Below are 18,316 nucleotides of genomic sequence, written 5' to 3'. Positions count from 1 at the left end.
TTGATCCATATAAGCTCATGTCGACCACCATTCCAAATGCTCCACCAGATGAAAGGTCTGATGATGAGTTGGCAGACATGGAGTTTGGAAAATTAACGTCTAAAGAATATTTATACGTTTCTAAGCATCCAGTTGGAGAGCCTTTACCTACTCCTATCGATGACGAACCTCCGTATGTGATCTTTCTTGCCACTTACATCAGTTACGGTATATTAATTATTATTGGACATGTCCGTGATTTCTTTGGAAAGATTTTCAAGCCTCAAGATTATGAAGACTTGGTTGAACATGACGGGTACGCTCCTTGGTATGATGGATTTGAGAGCTTTTATGTGCGTCGGTTGAAGACCAGAATTGATGACTGCTTTGCAAGACCAATTCATGGTGCTCCTGGTCGTCATGTAAAGTGTTTTGAGAGAACAAGATTCGGAAGGACAGGTTACAAGTACTCTGGAAAAATGAGAGACTGCCTTAATTTGCTGTCATATAATTACTTGGGATTTGGCCAGTCTCACGGTGTCTGTACGGATATATCCAAAAAGACGGTAGACGATTATGGAACTTCGGGTTGCTCTGCAAGAAATATTTGCGGAACCAGTGATTTGCACAAGGAGTGTGAAAAGATTGTAGCTGATTTCGTTGGCAAGGAAGATGCTATCGTGGTAAGTCAAGGTTATGGAACTAATGCTAACTTTTTCGCCTCTTTGGTTGATTCCAAATGTTTGGTAATCAGTGATGAATTAAATCATGCCTCGATTCGTTTCGGAATTAGAATTTCAGGTGCTTCAGTCAAAGTGTTCCGACACAATGATATAGCGAACTTGGAAAAGTTGTTGCGGGAGCAAATAGCTCAAGGTCAACCTAGGACACATCGTCCATGGAAGAAAATCGTCATTGCAGTGGAAGGTTTATACTCCATGGAAGGTAACATGTGCAACCTTCCTGACTTGGTCAAATTGAAAAACAAGTACAAATGCTATTTATTTGTGGATGAAGCTCATTCTATTGGTGCCTTGGGACCCGGTGGTAGAGGTGTTTGTGATTATTTCTCGATTCCTCCATCTGATATTGATGTTTTGATGGGAACCTTTACCAAGTCGTTTGGCGCTACTGGTGGCTACATTGCTGCTGACAAGGTTGTCATTGACCGGTTGAGATTGGACTATATAACCAATGTCTATGCGGAGTCGATTCCACCCCCAGTTTTGGGACAAATCATGTCATCATTGAATGTCATCAAAGGAACAATAAATCCAGGCGAAGGTGCCGAGAGATTACAAAGAATTGCATTCAACTCAAGATACTTGCGTTTGGGATTAAAGAAATTGGGTTTCATCGTTTATGGAGCTGATGATTCTCCAGTCATTCCAATGCTCTTGTTCCTTCCCGCCAAGATGGCAGCTTTCTCGCGTGCAATGTATGACGTGGGCATTGCTGTCGTTATTGTCAGTTATCCTGCCACTCCTCTTATCAGTGCTAGAGCCAGATTCTGTGTTAGTGCAGCTTTGACTAAGGAAGATTTGGACTATGTGTTGAAGAAGATTGATGAACTTGGAGAGGAAATTTTTCTCAAGTTTTCAAGCGGGATTGCTGGCGGATCGCCCATTCCTGGTGTCGCACCAAGAATGTCCATTGAGGACGTCATTGCTACCAACGTTGAGGATTGCAAGAAACCCAGATTAATGTAATTTCCGTAGATAATAATATGTTGCATCCTATCCTGGCTATATACAGTATCTCTCTCATCAAATCCTCCTCTTCAGATCTTGACCGAACATGACTTACAATCTTCCCCTGCCATTAATACCACCTATAAAGTTCAATGCTGTGCAGCCATACATATACAGAGGGGCATATCCACGTGAGGTGAATTTTGAGTTTTTGGAAACGTTACAATTAAGAACAATACTTTCATTAACACCAGATCCAGTCACATTAGAATCTGATACAAAGCTATATAACTTTGCCAAAAAGAACAATATCACCCTAATACATCTCAAATGTGATAAACTGGGCAAGGGAAAGAAAAGAGGTGTTCCAGTGGGCTATTCGACTGTACTAGATGCTCTTCATTATATGATACATTCAAGCTATGGACCCGTATATATCCATTGTTTAAATGGAAGTCAGACAACGAGCTTGGTTGTTGCGTGTCTTCGTAAACTACAATTCTGGTCGTCAATAGCAATTTTCAATGAGTTTATCAACTTTGCTACTAATATCACACTTAACGATCGAGCTTTTGTGGAAGGATTTGAAGGTAACATCGAAGTGAATAATCAAGATAAAGTCGAGTGGTTATGGGCTGGAATGAGTAAAGGGGTCGTCGGACACCATCCGAGCATACATGTCACCCAGCTTGATGCATTGCCACATACTTAAATTCAATTCTACATGCAATTTATTGGCTTCTATATTCTTTGATAGAAAAGGCAGTACGCATTCTTGTTTAAAACCTGGGACTCCTTACAGTTATAGGTAACTTTCGAATCATCAAAGTAGCACCACTCACGAGTCTTCTTTGCATCGCTCTTCTTGCGAACATAAGATGTATAATGTCCGGTGGTAAGGTTACCAAAATGATTTGCAACTCCAAACAACTTGTATCTGAAGGGAGGTACCTGGTTTCGCGTGGGAAGTGTGCTAAGTACCTGCTGTTCCCTTTCGACCAGCATGACCTCAGAACTTGCCATCGATTCATTCACGGATGTGCCGACTGGCGGCCAATAGGATGTCAAATCTAGAACTTGATTCACAGGATATTTTATGAAGGTGTCCAACTTACTAAACTGTCCTGTTGGAGAGATCTTGAACCTTTTGAAGTGAACAATCAAAACCTGGGGTAATCTGGTAATGGTCAATTTCTTTGTCAGTTTTGTGCGTTTCTTGCATTGCGGACAGAACCACTTATTGTCATCGTCCAAAAGCTCTGTGGTCACAAATGCATCCAAGCAATCATCTAGCAGTAGTACGGGTGGAGAACTCCCAAGGCGAGTTGGTATAGGTAGTGAAAGAATCAGAAAGGCGTTGTATGTCGTTGATGTGGCGCCGCAAATTAAGCACCTCAATTGCGAAGAGTATTGACCTTGAAAGAAATCCACAATGATTGAAAAATTTAGCTTCAAGTACCTCTCCCACTCAATTGTTGAGGCCAAACGAACCGGTAATATTTCTCGCGTCTTCTCCTGCTCTGGAGTAAGTTCACTGATAGCCCGTTTTTCTTCGGGATCGGAAATCACCATTTGATTTAAATCTTCATGAAGCCTGTCCAACAAAAATTCCAAAAACTCAATGCAATCTTGCTGGTCGTACGTGGCAAACTGCTTGGATGGGGATAAAGAGCCCATTACTCTCTTGAACTCCAGAGGTGTAAAGTAGGCACCAGTACTTGCAAACATATTTTTTAATAGTGTAACAAAGTTGGTTGTCAATATTCCTTTGGTGCCGAGTCGATTGTTCACATTGATATGCTGTCTGTAAGATTGCACAGATGAATTCTCAAGACTAGCACTGGTACTCAAACTAGGAAAGAAAAATCCAGTTAATTGAGGAGTTGCACCTAGGCATTGTAATATGCAATTCATATAGCAAGAATTTCCAAGATTGGTCAATCCCGTAGTATACTGCTCCAAAAATGTTGTAGTATCCTGTGTCATCAGCGAACTGCTAGAGGAAGACAGTGGACTTGATTTCGGCTGGTATGATGCACCCACATTATTGCTCAGGGATGGCTTCCTCGATGGGGCTTTTGGAGCCAGTACAGTCTGGGTGGGTCTGGGATTGACGGGGATTGATACACTTGAACTTGAGGAAGCCTTTGAAGGGACAGATTGCGTAGTAGTGATCAGGCTAAAAGAAGGCTCAACGGGTCGCAGGCTTCCACTTTTAACTGTGGATAAGTAATCACCAAAGTTTTTGAGATATGGTGACGTATGTTGTCCTTCGTCGACTGGTTTCAAACTTGGCTTTCTTGCTGGTATAGAATTTGTGCTCCCTTCACGGGAAAAACTTGCTGGTGGTCTTTGAAGTACTGGATCTTTGATCGTTCTAGTGATAGAATCCTTACCAAAAACCTCAAACCAATTACTCACGCCGCCCGCAAGATAGCAAGGGTAGCGGGATAATGTGTGTCCTGGAAACTTGTTGCGGAACATTAGTATATCAATTAGTTCATCGAAAGGTGTGGAAGAAATTCTATCGCGAGAGCCAGCTATCACTCTCTCGCACAATGCATCGAACCTATTGGGATTAGCACCTGTCGGACCAAAGTTGAAATTGTATATCACAACCAAGTCATAAGATGTTCTTTTTTTGAGGCGTGCAAGATGAGCGTCGGGGATTATATGCGACAACTTTTGCTCCAAGTCGACATCGGAGCAGTTGGGAACCTGTGCAATCAAATTGTTAACTTGCGAAGGCTCAATGTTCACAATCTCGGGGTAATTAATATGATTATGATTGTGGTCTTTAGAAGCACGGAAATCGATCAAAAGTATCTTGAATGATCTTATCAAGTCATGTAACTCAGACGCCGTTACACATCCCTTGAATTTGGCGTAATCTATTAGTGGTATATCCCCAGAGATAAGTCGAGACTCATCACTCGCTTTAGTCGCAAAACTATCTGAAGACAGTGATTTTAAGTTTTGAAAACGGGCTAACAAATCCGCTTCTAGATCTAATCCATTACCAACATTTTTCTGTGGATGATTGTCCGATACTTCTAAAACTGCTGAAATAGTAGCATAATCGTTATTCTTGAGGTTGTAAGTATCCCTGGTTGCTTTCACCAAATCACTGTTTTTATCCTGTTTTTCACACTCCTTACACAATACACCAGCGGCTTGATAACATACAAACGCTAGTTCATAGTCACAGTACCCTAGTTTGGAATTCCTTTGTATTTCTTTCTTGAACACTTCCAATAATGAGATCACATAACTCAATAAAGATGATAGTTTCTTGGTGTGAAATAAGAGTTTTTGAGCCATCTTAGTGGCGACTTGTCGTAGTTCTTCATCATTTCGAAGCCTGGCTACTTCCGAAGTCATCTTTTATATTGTTTGAACCATAAGCAATAAGTAATAAATGCGGAGGCGAGTGATAGAATCCACACACCAGAAAATTCTCGATATTGGCTGCAAATTATAAAGAGTGAAAATGTGCATTTAGATCATAAAGCTAGCTATTTGCAAATTCAACCAAACCAGCCTGATACCCTTGTTCAAACTCCCACAAGTGTTTCAGACTGCCATGTTTCTTGATATGTTCTTGTAAGCGTGCGATTTTCCATGGGTAGACACGGCCAATGGTAGATCCATTAAACTTGGCGAACGCAGTGGCATCGTTCCAGGCAGCTTCAAACCCTTGCTTGTAACGATCATGCTCGTACTTTTCTTTGGGATTTTCATTGTTCCAATAGTCACAGTGTGCCTTGAATACCTGATCCAATCTTTCGTTTCTGATATTCTCATCTGGAACACTGTCTCTCACAGTTAAGGGCTCAATTGCTCCCTTGTTAACCATCGTTTTGAAGTCCCACTCACCTCCATTTCCCGATTGGAACTTGTAAGTCCAGAAATAGCTACCAAATGTTGCTCGTTGACTCAATAATGTGGACTGTTTGCGCCCATAATCTACAACGAGATTGTCCCTCTGGTCTTGCGCACCGTCCCGTTTCCATGACTCCCCGTCAATTACACAAGAATACTCTCCAACCATCAAATCGACGCCTTCGCCATTATTGTTGAGATTCGTGAGCAAATCTTTATCCAAATCCTCGGTGATTTGTCTGGGAGATTTCTTCTTGTCGTCGTCAGAAAAACATCTATAACAATGATGGTCAATAACGACTCCCAAAGACTGGCCCTCACCTTGATTACTCTGGACCCACTTTGCCCACTGGTCGGGCCACCATCCGTCAGAGATAACAACGGGGATATCTTTGTCGTGTTCTCTAATCAGATTAATTGCGGCAGCATAGTAACGTTCTTGCCGTTTAGGATTGTTAGCAAATTCCGACTCATTGACTATTTGTATGCCACATATGTTGTCATACTTCTTCAAGTCTTTGGCAATGAAGCGAAGCATATCGCATACCAACAATTGCATGTCTTGGCTATTCCAAAATCCAGCCTCTCCACCCGATTTCTCCCCACTATGGTCATTTCCATTGGCTCCATTGGGAAGACCGTGGATATCAACTAGCACAGAAATGCCGTGGCTACCAGCTGGCTCGACGAATTTCTCCTTGAAGATTTTCCATGCATTCTGGTAGACATCTTTCACTTTACTAAACCTTGTGCCATTGGTAAACTTGCCACCATCAACTTCCCAGTATCCCAATGGAACTCTGATTGATGTGACCTTGTGCTCCTGAAGCCATTTCCAGTCGTCATCATTCATAAAGTCGATCCAATGGTTCTCGAATGCCTCACGAGCACCGTCTTTACCCTTATCTTTAACAACCTTTGTGACAGCATCTAACTCGCAATCTGTTCCTTCTGGGAATAGTTCATGGAAAATCCACTTTTCAAGTACAAAACAAGCACCAATGTTGACTCCAAAGTTTCTACGTGATTGGTAGATCAGCTTCTTGGTGGGTTCGGCTCCGGCTTTAACCACAGGATCTGCGGCAGTAATTGAAGAGCCTTTTGACTTTAACTTGAGTTTATCAAACATTTTAACGGTTTCAATCTGATAAAATGAGAAGTCTCGACAGGTGACTTATAATAAATTCAATTACTCGTGCGTTAAAAGCAGCAAATAAACTCAATTTGTTCCTGCGTCAGAAGCAGCAACCTTTGGCTGCGGCACGGTGTCGTTTTTATGTCGCGAAAACGCGACAGTTTCCAAAAGATGAGCACTGATCTTATCGGAGCTACATGAATGATAATGATGAAAACGAGCTCTCAGGTGGCTTCAAGCGTCTCTATGGACTCTTCAAGGTCCTCAATACCCACTTGACATTTCTAGCATCGCATTCCCGTACTACAATCCCTACTTTCGAAACAATCCAAAAGTTTCTTCCCAATATAACCCAACTTGATTTGGCTGTGATTACTCATATTCTACCACAGGGAGACGTTGCGTACCGCTATGTCGATGAAAATCAGGTGCTTTTGTCATTTGCTGAAAAAGTGGAGTATAGCTGGAGCCATGGATACAAACTGACAAAAGTCAGTGAATCTACATACGAGCCCGAAACTGTCTCGAAACAATTGCTCATATTTGATTTTCGAGATACTAAATTCCACGGCATTGGTTCGAAAGTAAAGGGTGCCAAGATAAAACGCAGAAAAGTTGAAAAGGATAAACCTGAAACTGGATTTTTCTTATCCACGGCAGACTTGTCGTTACAAAATCTACTGAGTGATCAATTGCTTAAAATAATTACTTCTAGGAACTCCAAATTTATCAGACACTTGAAACCATACACAGACAAAGCCTACGAAGATTTGGAGAGTCAATGCACTGATTTGATACCCATTCCCCCACAACTCCATGATCCTGTTGAAGAGCTCGAACTGAAGCAGGTAATACTAGCGGATCAGTCCAGTCGTCCTCTGATAAAGACCATGGTGTCAGCACTTAAGCTGGCTGACTTCTACAAGAACCAGGTGGAAGCTATAGAAACCTTAACTGCTTCTCGTCCGGCCACCACTCTTCCTTTGGACAAATCAATAGAATTGCATCCTGAATTAGTCTTTGCTCTCAAGACAGTGAAGAATATTGACGTTGAAAAGGATCTATACAGTCATCAGTCCGAAGCACTCAAGTCCATTCTTGCACACAAAAACCATACGATTGTCAGCACTTCCACTAGCTCCGGCAAATCTCTCATTTATCAGATTCCAATCGTTAATGAAATTTTGTGGGACTTGGAAGAAAATTCAAAAGCTAACAAGAGACGAAGCACAGCATTTTTCATTTTTCCCACAAAGGCTCTTGCCCAAGATCAATTGCGCCATCTTCAAAACTTGATAAGTGCCTTACCAAGCAATAGTAAACGTCAAATAATCATAGACGCATACGATGGAGATACTCCGGCAGAATCTCGATCTAGAATAAGAAGATTCGCTGATATCATATTTACTAACCCAGATACAATTCATGCTTCAATACTACCGAACCATAGTGGCTACTCTTATCTGGACTCTTCAGATGGGTGGAAAGATTTTTTATCAAACTTGAAATTTGTTGTCGTTGATGAACTACATGTGTACAAGGGAACTTTTGGTGTGAACATTAGGTACGTGATGAGTCGGTTGCAACGAATACATGCAAAAATTACAGAACATTTATCAAAAGATATTATATTTGTTTCTTGTTCAGCGACAGTTCTGAATCCACCTTCTCACTTCAGAGCCATCTGTGGTATTCACAGCTCTGAGCACGTTATGCATATTCATCAAGATGGAAGTCCTTGCTCTGAGAAGAAACTAGTTGTGTGGAATCCACCTCCTTTGATGAATAAAAGAGGTCAGACTCAGTCCCAACTACAGTCATCAAGCGAGGTTTCTATCACCAACAAATTTATACCACGAGTATCACTGGTGGAAGAACTGGCCCGCTTATTGCTACACTTGTTGTCAAAGCTTCCTACCATCAAGGTGATTTTATTTTGTCCTATTCGTGCAGTTTGTGAATTGATTATGAAGGAAGTTCGAAGCCTTCTTCTGCAACAGAAGTGGCCCAATGTTCAGAGTTCTGATATCATGTCCTATCGTGGTGGGTATTCCAAATCAGATCGTCGTTTAATTGAGCAAAAGATGTTTTCAGGTCAACTCCGGGCAATAGTAGCCACCAATGCCTTGGAACTAGGAATTGATCTTGCTGATTTGGACATTGTGATCGCTTGTGGTTTTAGTGGATCCAAGCTGAATTTGCACCAACAGTTTGGTAGAGCTGGTAGGGGACGAGATTCCAATGGAAGCTTGGCTATCTATGTTTCAGGAAGCTCTCCAGTTGACCAATACTATCTCAAGAATTACATGGAACTATGTGATAAATCTGAGTACGAAGATTTGTGTGTTGAAGGGTTGATTGAGATTGGACAGGCACAACTCATTTTGGAACTGCATTTGCAGTGTGCTGCTTTCGAATGGCCAATAGACCTTGAGCACGATATGAAATGGTTTACATTCAATGATTCAGCAAAACAACAAAATCAGTACGTTGAATTGTGTCGTACAAAATTAGTCACAGACAACCTTGGAAGGTATCGAACAAATCCCACCTATCTTCCGTGGCCCGTTGACCATTGTTCAATTCGTCATGTAGACGACAATGTCTATGCGGTTGTCGATATAACTGACGGTAGAAATGTGGTAATTGAGGAGGTCGAAGAACTGAGAACAAGCTTTACATTATATGAGGGAGGAATCTTTCTACATCAGGGAGTTTCGTATTTGGTAAAAGAATTCAACACAGAAGAAAAGTATTCAAAGGTACAGAGAGTTGAAGTTGATTGGACCACCTCTCAACGTGACTATTCTGATGTTGATCCAATTGAAATTGAGGTAGTTAAATGTCTTCGGTCACCCTTGAATTTCATCAATGATATTCCCGTCTTTTACGGAAAAATACTAACCACGATCAAGGTCTTCGGATACTTCAAGCTCAACAGGAAAGCAGAAATATTGGAGGCAGTTGATGTGGCCAATCCTCCAGTCTTTTTGAAATCAAAGGGTTTCTGGATAGATATACCAGAGAAAGCTCTTCTTCTTATTCAAGATTTGAAGTTGTCCCCAGCTGGTGGTGTCCATGCAGCGCAGCATGCTATCATGAATATCTTACCACTATTTATAAGTGGTGGAGCCACCACCAATCCAAATGCAAGATTTCTTTCCAACGTCGGAGAGGCTGAGCTTCGAACCGAATGCAAGGCTCCTGAAAAAGAATTTGCTAGGAGAGAAACCTCTAGAAAGCGACCCGCTCGCTTGGTATTTCACGATGCGAGAGGTGGTGAGAGAGGAACAGGAGTATCTGCCAAAACCTTCGAACATATTGACGAAATCATCTTCACAACTTACAAGCGGATTAAAGAATGCGAGTGCGAATGGGGCTGTCCTCTGTGTGTTACGGCATCGTTTTGTAAAGAGAACATGTTGGTAATGTCAAAGCCTGCTGCTATTATTATTCTAGCTGACCTATTGGGGCTTCCCTTGGATAAAATCAAAGAGGAAGTTCCCCATGGTCCTGAGCCTAATATGCCTCGACAGTCCATTGAGACTGTGTTGCCAGTTCGTCAGGCAATAAAGTTCTCCAAGGATGTTGAAATAATAGCGTCGAGACCTATAGCTGAGCCAGAGAGAATTGTTGTGAAAACGGAGGATGAATCTGACTGAAAAATGTGTATACGGACACAACTAGCTATAAATATAATACCTAATGCCTATGATGATTGTCTTTGCTTGGTACCTAGCGTTTATTGACTTTGAGGGATGATAAAATCGATGCCCTTCGAGATAATTTCTTTGCAAAGTTTGTGCTTTCATGGTCCTGTGAATCAGGTTTGTTTGGTAATGGTTGCTGCAAGTTCATGGAGCGCACTTTTCGCATGATGGGATCAACCTTCTTAGAGCTAGAATTGGTGGACTTTGTGCTTGACGTACTTTGCACTGGCGTGGGCGTATTTGAGGACCTTTGTTGTAAAGCTGGACTTGGTTGCAATTGCTTTACTTTAGCCATGCGAAATACATGCTGAACAGGCTTCAAATATATAGAGGCCAAAGACCCAATATTGAGCTCCAACTCCTCTAGAATCGAAGGGTCGATATTCTCATTATCGTAGGAGATGGATGGGTTTGGATTGAGAAGAATCTGCTTCGTATGTTTTTGGAAGTTCTCTTCATCCAGTGAAGTGTCTGCGGTGAGCAATCGCCAATAAAAGAAACCCCTCTCTCTAATATCGGGGTTATTGGATTCTTCGGTTGCCCATTTGAGTACCGAGAGAAGAATTTTTTCTCCTTTGTCGACTTCGCAAAGGTATAATTTGGCAGCAGCAGTCAAGAAAGCGTACTGGACTTCTACAGGATCTTCAGTGTAATGTGTAAGAACCTGCTCGAATATAGAGCCAACATTTTTGATCTTGGTACAATATTGGCCCAAGATCCAGATCAATGCAGTTTTGGCATCAGGCTCATCTATAAGCTTATGATGTCGGACTATATCGTCGATTGCAAAGTCAAATCTGTTAGGGTATCGCCTTAAAATATTCTTCATTACTGAGACCGCTTCCTGGACCACATAGGGGACGCCATTTGAAACCAAGTTGCAAATGATATTGACACACTCATCTGCTGCGCTGCTTAGTTTAATTGCCAAGTTTCCAAATGCTCGTATGGCTTTGCGGGCCATTGCAACGTCAACTTCTGTTGCGTACTCCTCTAATTCTTGTAACACCAATGAGACGTTATCCTCATTGGCCAATAAGTATATGATCTCTAGTTTTGTATCCTTGACGTAGATTTGATCGTCATAGAGACAAAAGAATTTTTCCACATCAAACTTTACTAGTTGCTGTCTTCCTAAGAGAAGAAGAATCACATTCCGCAAAACTAGGAACTGAATTTCTGGTGGATTTGCCAATAATGAAGAGAGGGCCGATCCAAGTTTGGTGGGCAAACTCGGTATCACCAACTCTGGGGACCTGACATAGTTGGTGAGGTACACGATGATTTTGATAGCATTGAGAGCCACTCCTGGGTTCTCGTGTTGCAAAGAAGGAATGATCAATTCTATAAGTTCGAGAGCCTCCTCTTCTGTTTGGGGGACGTATGACATGAGTGAGTTTAAAATGTACACCTGAGACCACTCATTTGATTTTCCCAATAGCAGAATCAACGTTAACGTATGATTACGATCAATTGATAAAGAAAGTGTTTTTCCCTGTTCTGTAATAAAACTCAAGGCAGCCAATGCATTGGTGACCACATTTGTATTGGGATCATGTAAAAGGTCATTTAGACCATCGAGAAAGTTCATTGAAGTGGTTAATTCTGGATCATGCTGATAAAGTCTTGATACGGCAAATGCGGCTTCCCGGCGAACGTGAGGAGCAGGATCCGCAAGTGCAGCTCGTAAGCTCTGTGAGGTGAGATCTACAAAGTCCTTGGTGGGAATTGAAGACATGGTCCGAATGGAAAGTGCTCGTAAAGTGGCATCAGATTCATCTCTAAAACGAGAGAGAAACGCAATGGCTTCCTGTGCCTGTTTTGGTTTGACACTGGCGTAGGCTGTCAAGTATTGTAAGCACATTTTCCGGATTTCTATATCGTCTGTTCGCATAAGCCGGATCACATCGGACATCATGTTTGCAGTCTCTGGATTGTTTAACACCACATTTGCAATGATTTTTTTGAGAACAATTTTGACTCTACTTTGTGGTTTTGATTTCTTGAATGCTTGCTCGAGTTCCGCTCGGAGCTCAGATGACTTGGACCGGGCAAAAAGCTTGCTGTCACCCATGTCGCGTGTGGGTCAACTTTGAAATTTAGATAGATAACTGGTGCACGGGTGGAGAGAAGAGCCAGAGAATAAGTGAAGTAGAGGGAAGTAAAGATGAGTAACAAAAACTACTTTGACTAAAATTGAAGTTTCTCGTTATGTTGTCATATATCATTGAGTCGTAATTGGGAGCGCTACGTATCCCGAAGCGTAACTGACGCTGCTCTCAGTGGGGCTTGTCACCTCACCACTTTGAGAGTAACCGATCCAGGAAAATCCAGGATGTGCACCTGAATTGTCAAGAAGCCGCAAAACCACAGAGATTGGTTTTTGACCACAAATGGTGTTTTGTGTTTCGTCGATATAGCGATTCCAATCGGTATGAGTACCCTTTGAAGCAATCTTCATGGCTTCTTTGTCTAATATTTCTATCGAGCGGTGAATGGGAATGCTCTGGACGAGCTGGCTCGAAGATTTAAGAGAAACCAAACTTTGTGAGGTTATTCCTTCGGAATCAGGTATCTTTTGAAGATACTTGGTGTAGCCAAAGCGAGCTCCCCAATGACAAAAGTCCGAACTCACGGCAAAAGTATTTGACTTATCGGCAAAATAAGGTTCTAAAGCCTTCACTATCTTGTTGTAAAGACGTTCATTCATAGCACTGATCATTATTGGAACGATTTTGGGGCTCCCATGGGGTAGATCCTTAGTCTTATAACGGATGAAAGGTGCATGCATTTCAAACGAATGTTCGTTTTCGTCTTCTTCTTCTGTCATATACGAGAATGCTCCTTTGTCCACCAACTCTGAGCATACTTTTGTGTCCACATCCAAGTTTCCAAATGGAGTTTGATATGAGTCAAATTTAGACACTTTTGCGGTGGAGGAAAAGTAGACATGATGCGAAGGACCCAAAATAAACACACGTTTGACCCCAGTGGTGTCCCACGCTTCATAAGTTTCCGCAAGTTGAGTGCCAGAGTACGTGTACCCAGCATGGGGGCCAATTAGTACTCGAGCTCCTGGCACATGGGGACCACCATGAGATTTTTTTAGATTATTTTGAGCCTTGGAAATGAACCTTTCCATTTGAGACGCTAGGGAGGCGTTGTTGGCTGAGTACCATGAGCCAGCATGGGTTGCTGGTCTAACTGACATAACACGGACTGAAACTAGTATGGGGTTGAGATCGGTGCGAAAATGGTATACAGGAAAACAGGCAGTCGTGCATAAATTCTTACAATATCTGTCAATAAATACCTAGGCCTTGGAAACAATCTCCAATTCCCATTCCACAATCAAAATGTCTTTGCCATTGGCCTGGTAGTTGGACTTGGCATTGTACACACCACGGATCAAAAATCCTCCAGGTGTACTATCTTGAGGGAATTCCTTCAGGTAAACTTCGTCGCTGGCAGCGTAGTCGCCAATTTCCACCTCTCTATTTTTAACGGTAATTCCCTTACGCTTAACCACTTGCTTGTAACGGAAATCCTTCAAGTCAGTTTTGGCCTTGAAATGGATCGTCATAACGTAATTCGAGCTCTCAGGAATCTTCACTGACACCTTATCGGCACCAGATACTGGGGTCTCAATAACCTCATCGATACCTTCGACTTTGGTAACAAACTTGACAATTTCTACGTCTGGGCTTGTGAACGACATTTTTAGCTCTTGGCAGATCTTGTAATACGATCGCGCATATTTATACTATAAACGCCAATTCCTTGCATCCGAATCTGGCTAGATACGTCAATTCATTTGAAGAACCTCGGATGCAAAGTGTGGAGACCTCCGCAGGAAAATAGTGCGAATTCCCGAAAATAATGGGGTATTTTACCCACCGCGCTGGCGCGTGCCGCGGACTGCGTCGGTAGCGGCGGGGAAAACCCGATGCACTACTGGCGCGGGTGCGAAACTATAGTTCAAGAACGATTGAAATTACCTACTTCCAGCTCGAGAAGGGTTTTAAGTTGACGTAGCGAAGGATGACTGTTCTCGAACGTAAAGTCGAACAACTTTGAACACTTGATCTCGCTAGCAGGGTGACGGACTGGGTTGAAAAATTGGTGTTTCAATACTCTTTCAACAGTCCATCTCGTTGATGGATCCCATTCCAAAACTTTATCCATAATCTCAATGGCTCCATTGTGGGCAAATGGGAAAAGAACTTTAAAGTCCGTTCCCGTGTAGCAATTTCCTTTGAAACCCTGCCAATTGTATCTCACCTGAATCGATCGCAGTGGAGTACCTAGTTTCTTTTCAATTTCATGGAGCTGTTGAAGACTATCCCGACTAAGGAAAAGCGGACGCCGTCCATAAAACTCGGAAAAAATGCAACCGGCGGCCCATATATCCACCGCTTTTGAATACCGTCCCTTGGACAACATAATCTCCGGAGCACGGTACCATCTGGTGGCTACATAATTTGTAATTGAGTGTCTTCTTCCAGTGTTTTCTCCATGAATGCCTCGAGCGAGACCAAAATCACCAATTTTGAGAATCCCTGTCGTCGAAACAAGGATATTTCCCGGTTTCAAATCACGGTGAATAACATTGGCCGAATGGATGTAGAGTAACCCACAGAGAATTTGGTAGAAAAAGTCTCTGATGTGAAACTCAGAAAATTGCGCCGACGAGTATAAAACCTGAGCCAAATCATACTCGGCTAAACTCTGCACACAGTATAATCCATCAGACTCTTGGTGCAGAAGTTCTAAATGGATAAGGTTCACAATCTGAAGGTTAGTAAAATCTCATGGTATGTACAAATGTACTTACATTTCGATGACCACGAAAGTGCTTCATCAACTTGACTTCTCTTATAGTTCGTAGAAGTAAAACCTCGTGATTCCAAATCCTCGTAACTTTCTTTATGGCAACCGGTATACCATCTTCTCGTGAACCTTTAGTGTCGAGCGCAGACACCACAGTTCCATAAGTACCCTTTCCTAAAAGTTTAAGAATTCTATATCGTGAATCTACTACGAACTTTTCATCAGCAAACGTTTCTGACGTCTTGGAACCTTCCCGATTTCGTTTTATGATCATACCTTTCGGTGGTTTTTGCACCCATTTCGACGCAAACGTGCAACCACAAAGTAGGTGATTATGTCAGCCAGCCGACGAAGTTACGTCATCGGATCCGTGAAAAAAAAATCACATTTTCTTCACTGGTTTTTCCATCTGTAATCATGAGTTCATCTAGTTGTCGATTTTATGAGAACCGCTATCCCGAAGTCGGGGAAGTGGTCATGGTGAATGTCCAAGAGATTGCAGAGATGGGAGCATATGTAAAATTGTTGGAATATGACAACATTGAAGGTATGGTTTTGTTGTCGGAATTATCCAGAAGGCGTATTCGTTCGATTCAAAAATTGATTCGTGTAGGTAAAAATGAGGTTGCCGTTGTGTTGAGAATGGACAAGGAAAAGGGATACATTGATTTGTCCAAAAGAGCGGTTTCCGCCGATGATATCGTCAAGTGTGATGAGCGTTACAATAAGTCAAGAGCAGTACATTCAATCTTGAAGCACTGTGCCGAGAAATTCAACCTTCCCTTGGAGCAATTGTACCAAAGTGTTTGCTGGCCATTGAGTAAAAAATATGGTCATGCTTATGATGCATATAAGTTATCTATTGCCGATGACTCTATTTTCGATGACATAAAAGCACCTTCACCAGAAGTGTTGGATGAGTTGAAGTTGTACATTTCGAGAAGATTGACCCCTCAACGTATACAAATTAGAGCTGATGTGGAAGTTTCATGCTTCAGTTACGATGGTATCGATGCCATTAAAAAAGCATTGAAGACCGCAGAAGAAGTCAGTACCGACCAAATGCAAGTGAAGGCCAAATTGGTGGCTGCTCCCTTGTACTTTATATCTCTCGAAGCTTACGACAAGAACCAGGGAATTGCATTATTGGAAAAGGCCATTGAAAACGTAACCAAGAGCATCGAATCATTTGGAGGTAATTGTAAAGTTAACATGGCTCCAAAAGCTGTCACTGCTACTGAAGACGCTCAATTACAGGCATTATTGGATCGTAAAGAGGAGGAAGATAAGATTTCTTCGGACGAAGAAGATGATGAAGAGTAATATGCCCCATAATTCATTAATTCCTCGTATGTATAAATAAACTACTCTATTTGCTCAACGTAAGTTGTCCCTTATTGGCTCGATCGATAATGTAGGCAGGCAAGTACGATATCAATTGCGCAGGAATTCGAAGGTCTACCACGCTTTCTGGTATTTGCAATTGATCAATATTATAAAGTTCGAGATTTCCTCTTAAATCCAACACTTTGAGCTTGTTTCCAAAAGTTACATTTCGTATGGTTTTTAGTCCATTGTGTGCTAGGCTCAACCATGTCAAGTTTGCAGGCATATCGATTCCCTCGACACTTTTTATGGCATGATGTCCCAATTTTAAGACTCTTAAATTTGGTGGAAATACAACATCTTTCAACGATGTTAAACATTTGTCTTGCTCCTCGCGGAAGGCATCATTATCAAAGTCTAAAACTTCTAATGTGTAGGGAAACTGGACGTTTTTCAATGTAGTGATTAAATTGTTTCCAACGTAAAGAGTTTTGAGTGAGGTAGGGAACTGAACCTTGTTTAAAGTTTTGATGTTATTATAGCCCAAGTGGAGGTTTTCAATGCTATTTGGAAGCTTGAGTGGGTTTACACTGTTCACTCCATTGTGAGCAATGTTTAGGTTTTTAACGTTATACGGAAATTTAAGGCCTCGTATGTTGGTCATGGAACGCTGTAGGTTAAGGCTAAGAATCAGATCTGGCAATCGTATTCCAGCCATGGATTCGTTGGGTATGTGAGATATGTCAAGGTACTCGAGTTTTTCTGGAAACTTGGCCCCCTTTATATTTTCAATTGGATTGTATGACAAGTTGAGTGACTTTAAGTAAAGTGGAAAATTAATGTCCTGTAAAGATTCGATCCTGTTGCTGGAGAGATCAAGGTGCTTAAGATATGGTGGAAAATCAACGTAATCGAGGAAATAAATTTTGTTTTCTATCACAGTCAAATTCTCCAAGGTTGAGGGAAATGAAATGTTGTCAATGTTTGTCATTGAGCCCGATCCTACGGTCAATGTCTTTAGGCTGGGAGGTAATTTGAACCCCGATAAGGTCTCCAATGAAGCACCACCACCGATATTGAGGGTCTGTAATGATAGTGGAAATTTCACGCCCGGAAAAAACCGAAGACCATTTTCTCGATAGTCAAGAGTATGAAGCTTTGGAAATTGCAGAAAGTCATTTTGGATTTGCAGACCCAATTCTTCTAGTTGATCCTTTTCTGTAATGAAAACAGTGCTGCTGTTGTATTTGTGTATAATTGAAGCTTGGACAACGTTATTGCCAGCCACCGAGCGAAGGGTATTTAGGGCACTCATTATTAGGCTTTTGCTTGACTCCTTGACTTCAGACCAGTCCGAATAAGGGTCGTAATGTATGTGGTATGCAATATTAGGAAACGAAGCCATATATGAGCCATTGCTCATCATAAAACTTACAAGCTTTTCTAGGTGCTTTTCAAAACCTTCATAAACCTCGATGCAAATATCCATTCTATTATACGATCCCGAGGACGATTCGAGTTCTTCCATGGTTATTTGTGATACATTGCTGTTGCTGAAGTGTGATATGAACTTTTCTATGGCTGGATAGTGGTTATTTTTATCTTGAATCAATATCAAATGAGTAGGACTGGGCGAAGAATGGGCGGAATGGGCATCTAGTATGTCAACCTCGATTACATCTTCGGAGCCCTCGAGCTTTAGTGGGCCACCATTCATGGCTATTTTATGCTAGGATATGCTGGAAAGTTAATTTTCGTAAGCG

At 41.8% G+C, this 18,316-nt stretch overlaps 11 protein-coding genes across 11 annotated transcripts; 4 read left to right on the top strand and 7 right to left on the bottom strand. All coding sequences in view use genetic code 12, as the record gives it.

The window, feature by feature from the left end:
* Positions 1–17: 17 nt before the first annotated feature.
* On the top strand, positions 18–1,688 carry LCB2 (serine C-palmitoyltransferase; the record flags this gene model as incomplete). Its single annotated transcript, XM_001487067.1, has 1 exon — positions 18–1,688. One exon carries the CDS (start codon positions 18–20, stop codon positions 1,686–1,688), a length of 1,671 nt encoding a protein of 556 aa, XP_001487117.2.
* An 88-nt stretch (positions 1,689–1,776) lies between these two features.
* OCA6 (protein-tyrosine-phosphatase) lies at positions 1,777–2,382 on the top strand (the record flags this gene model as incomplete). The annotated part of the gene is made up of 1 exon (XM_001487066.1): positions 1,777–2,382. The coding sequence occupies one exon, from the start codon at positions 1,777–1,779 to the stop codon at positions 2,380–2,382; it is 606 nt and encodes a 201-aa protein (XP_001487116.2).
* Positions 2,383–2,411: 29 nt separating this feature from the next.
* Positions 2,412–5,051, bottom strand: DOA4 (ubiquitin-specific protease; the record flags this gene model as incomplete). The annotated part of the gene is made up of 1 exon (XM_001487065.1): positions 2,412–5,051. The coding sequence occupies one exon, from the start codon at positions 5,049–5,051 to the stop codon at positions 2,412–2,414; it is 2,640 nt and encodes an 879-aa protein (XP_001487115.2).
* A 130-nt stretch (positions 5,052–5,181) lies between these two features.
* PGUG_00491 (17-beta-hydroxysteroid dehydrogenase-like protein) lies at positions 5,182–6,681 on the bottom strand (the record flags this gene model as incomplete). The annotated part of the gene is made up of 1 exon (XM_001487064.1): positions 5,182–6,681. The coding sequence occupies one exon, from the start codon at positions 6,679–6,681 to the stop codon at positions 5,182–5,184; it is 1,500 nt and encodes a 499-aa protein (XP_001487114.2).
* Positions 6,682–6,884: 203 nt separating this feature from the next.
* PGUG_00490 (ATP-dependent 3'-5' DNA helicase) lies at positions 6,885–10,349 on the top strand (the record flags this gene model as incomplete). Its single annotated transcript, XM_001487063.1, has 1 exon — positions 6,885–10,349. The coding sequence occupies one exon, from the start codon at positions 6,885–6,887 to the stop codon at positions 10,347–10,349; it is 3,465 nt and encodes a 1,154-aa protein (XP_001487113.2).
* Positions 10,350–10,422: 73 nt separating this feature from the next.
* On the bottom strand, positions 10,423–12,471 carry PGUG_00489 (uncharacterized protein; the record flags this gene model as incomplete). The annotated part of the gene is made up of 1 exon (XM_001487062.1): positions 10,423–12,471. The coding sequence occupies one exon, from the start codon at positions 12,469–12,471 to the stop codon at positions 10,423–10,425; it is 2,049 nt and encodes a 682-aa protein (XP_001487112.2).
* Positions 12,472–12,621: 150 nt separating this feature from the next.
* PGUG_00488 (uncharacterized protein) lies at positions 12,622–13,608 on the bottom strand (the record flags this gene model as incomplete). Its single annotated transcript, XM_001487061.1, has 1 exon — positions 12,622–13,608. The coding sequence occupies one exon, from the start codon at positions 13,606–13,608 to the stop codon at positions 12,622–12,624; it is 987 nt and encodes a 328-aa protein (XP_001487111.1).
* A 102-nt stretch (positions 13,609–13,710) lies between these two features.
* Positions 13,711–14,115, bottom strand: PGUG_00487 (uncharacterized protein; the record flags this gene model as incomplete). The annotated part of the gene is made up of 1 exon (XM_001487060.1): positions 13,711–14,115. The coding sequence occupies one exon, from the start codon at positions 14,113–14,115 to the stop codon at positions 13,711–13,713; it is 405 nt and encodes a 134-aa protein (XP_001487110.2).
* A 260-nt stretch (positions 14,116–14,375) lies between these two features.
* Positions 14,376–14,840, bottom strand: CSK1 (mitogen-activated protein kinase; the record flags this gene model as incomplete). The annotated part of the gene is made up of 1 exon (XM_001487059.1): positions 14,376–14,840. The coding sequence occupies one exon, from the start codon at positions 14,838–14,840 to the stop codon at positions 14,376–14,378; it is 465 nt and encodes a 154-aa protein (XP_001487109.2).
* An 804-nt stretch (positions 14,841–15,644) lies between these two features.
* SUI2 (translation initiation factor eIF2 subunit alpha) lies at positions 15,645–16,550 on the top strand (the record flags this gene model as incomplete). Its single annotated transcript, XM_001487058.1, has 1 exon — positions 15,645–16,550. One exon carries the CDS (start codon positions 15,645–15,647, stop codon positions 16,548–16,550), a length of 906 nt encoding a protein of 301 aa, XP_001487108.1.
* A 46-nt stretch (positions 16,551–16,596) lies between these two features.
* Positions 16,597–18,270, bottom strand: PGUG_00484 (uncharacterized protein; the record flags this gene model as incomplete). Its single annotated transcript, XM_001487057.1, has 1 exon — positions 16,597–18,270. One exon carries the CDS (start codon positions 18,268–18,270, stop codon positions 16,597–16,599), a length of 1,674 nt encoding a protein of 557 aa, XP_001487107.2.
* Between the last annotated feature and the right edge of the window lie 46 nt (positions 18,271–18,316).

Source organism: Meyerozyma guilliermondii, genomic scaffold (genome assembly GCF_000149425.1).
Source record: "Meyerozyma guilliermondii ATCC 6260 scaffold_1 genomic scaffold, whole genome shotgun sequence".
Classification (NCBI taxonomy): domain Eukaryota; kingdom Fungi; phylum Ascomycota; class Pichiomycetes; order Serinales; family Debaryomycetaceae; genus Meyerozyma; species Meyerozyma guilliermondii.
This window is presented reverse-complemented; position numbering and strand designations above follow the sequence as displayed.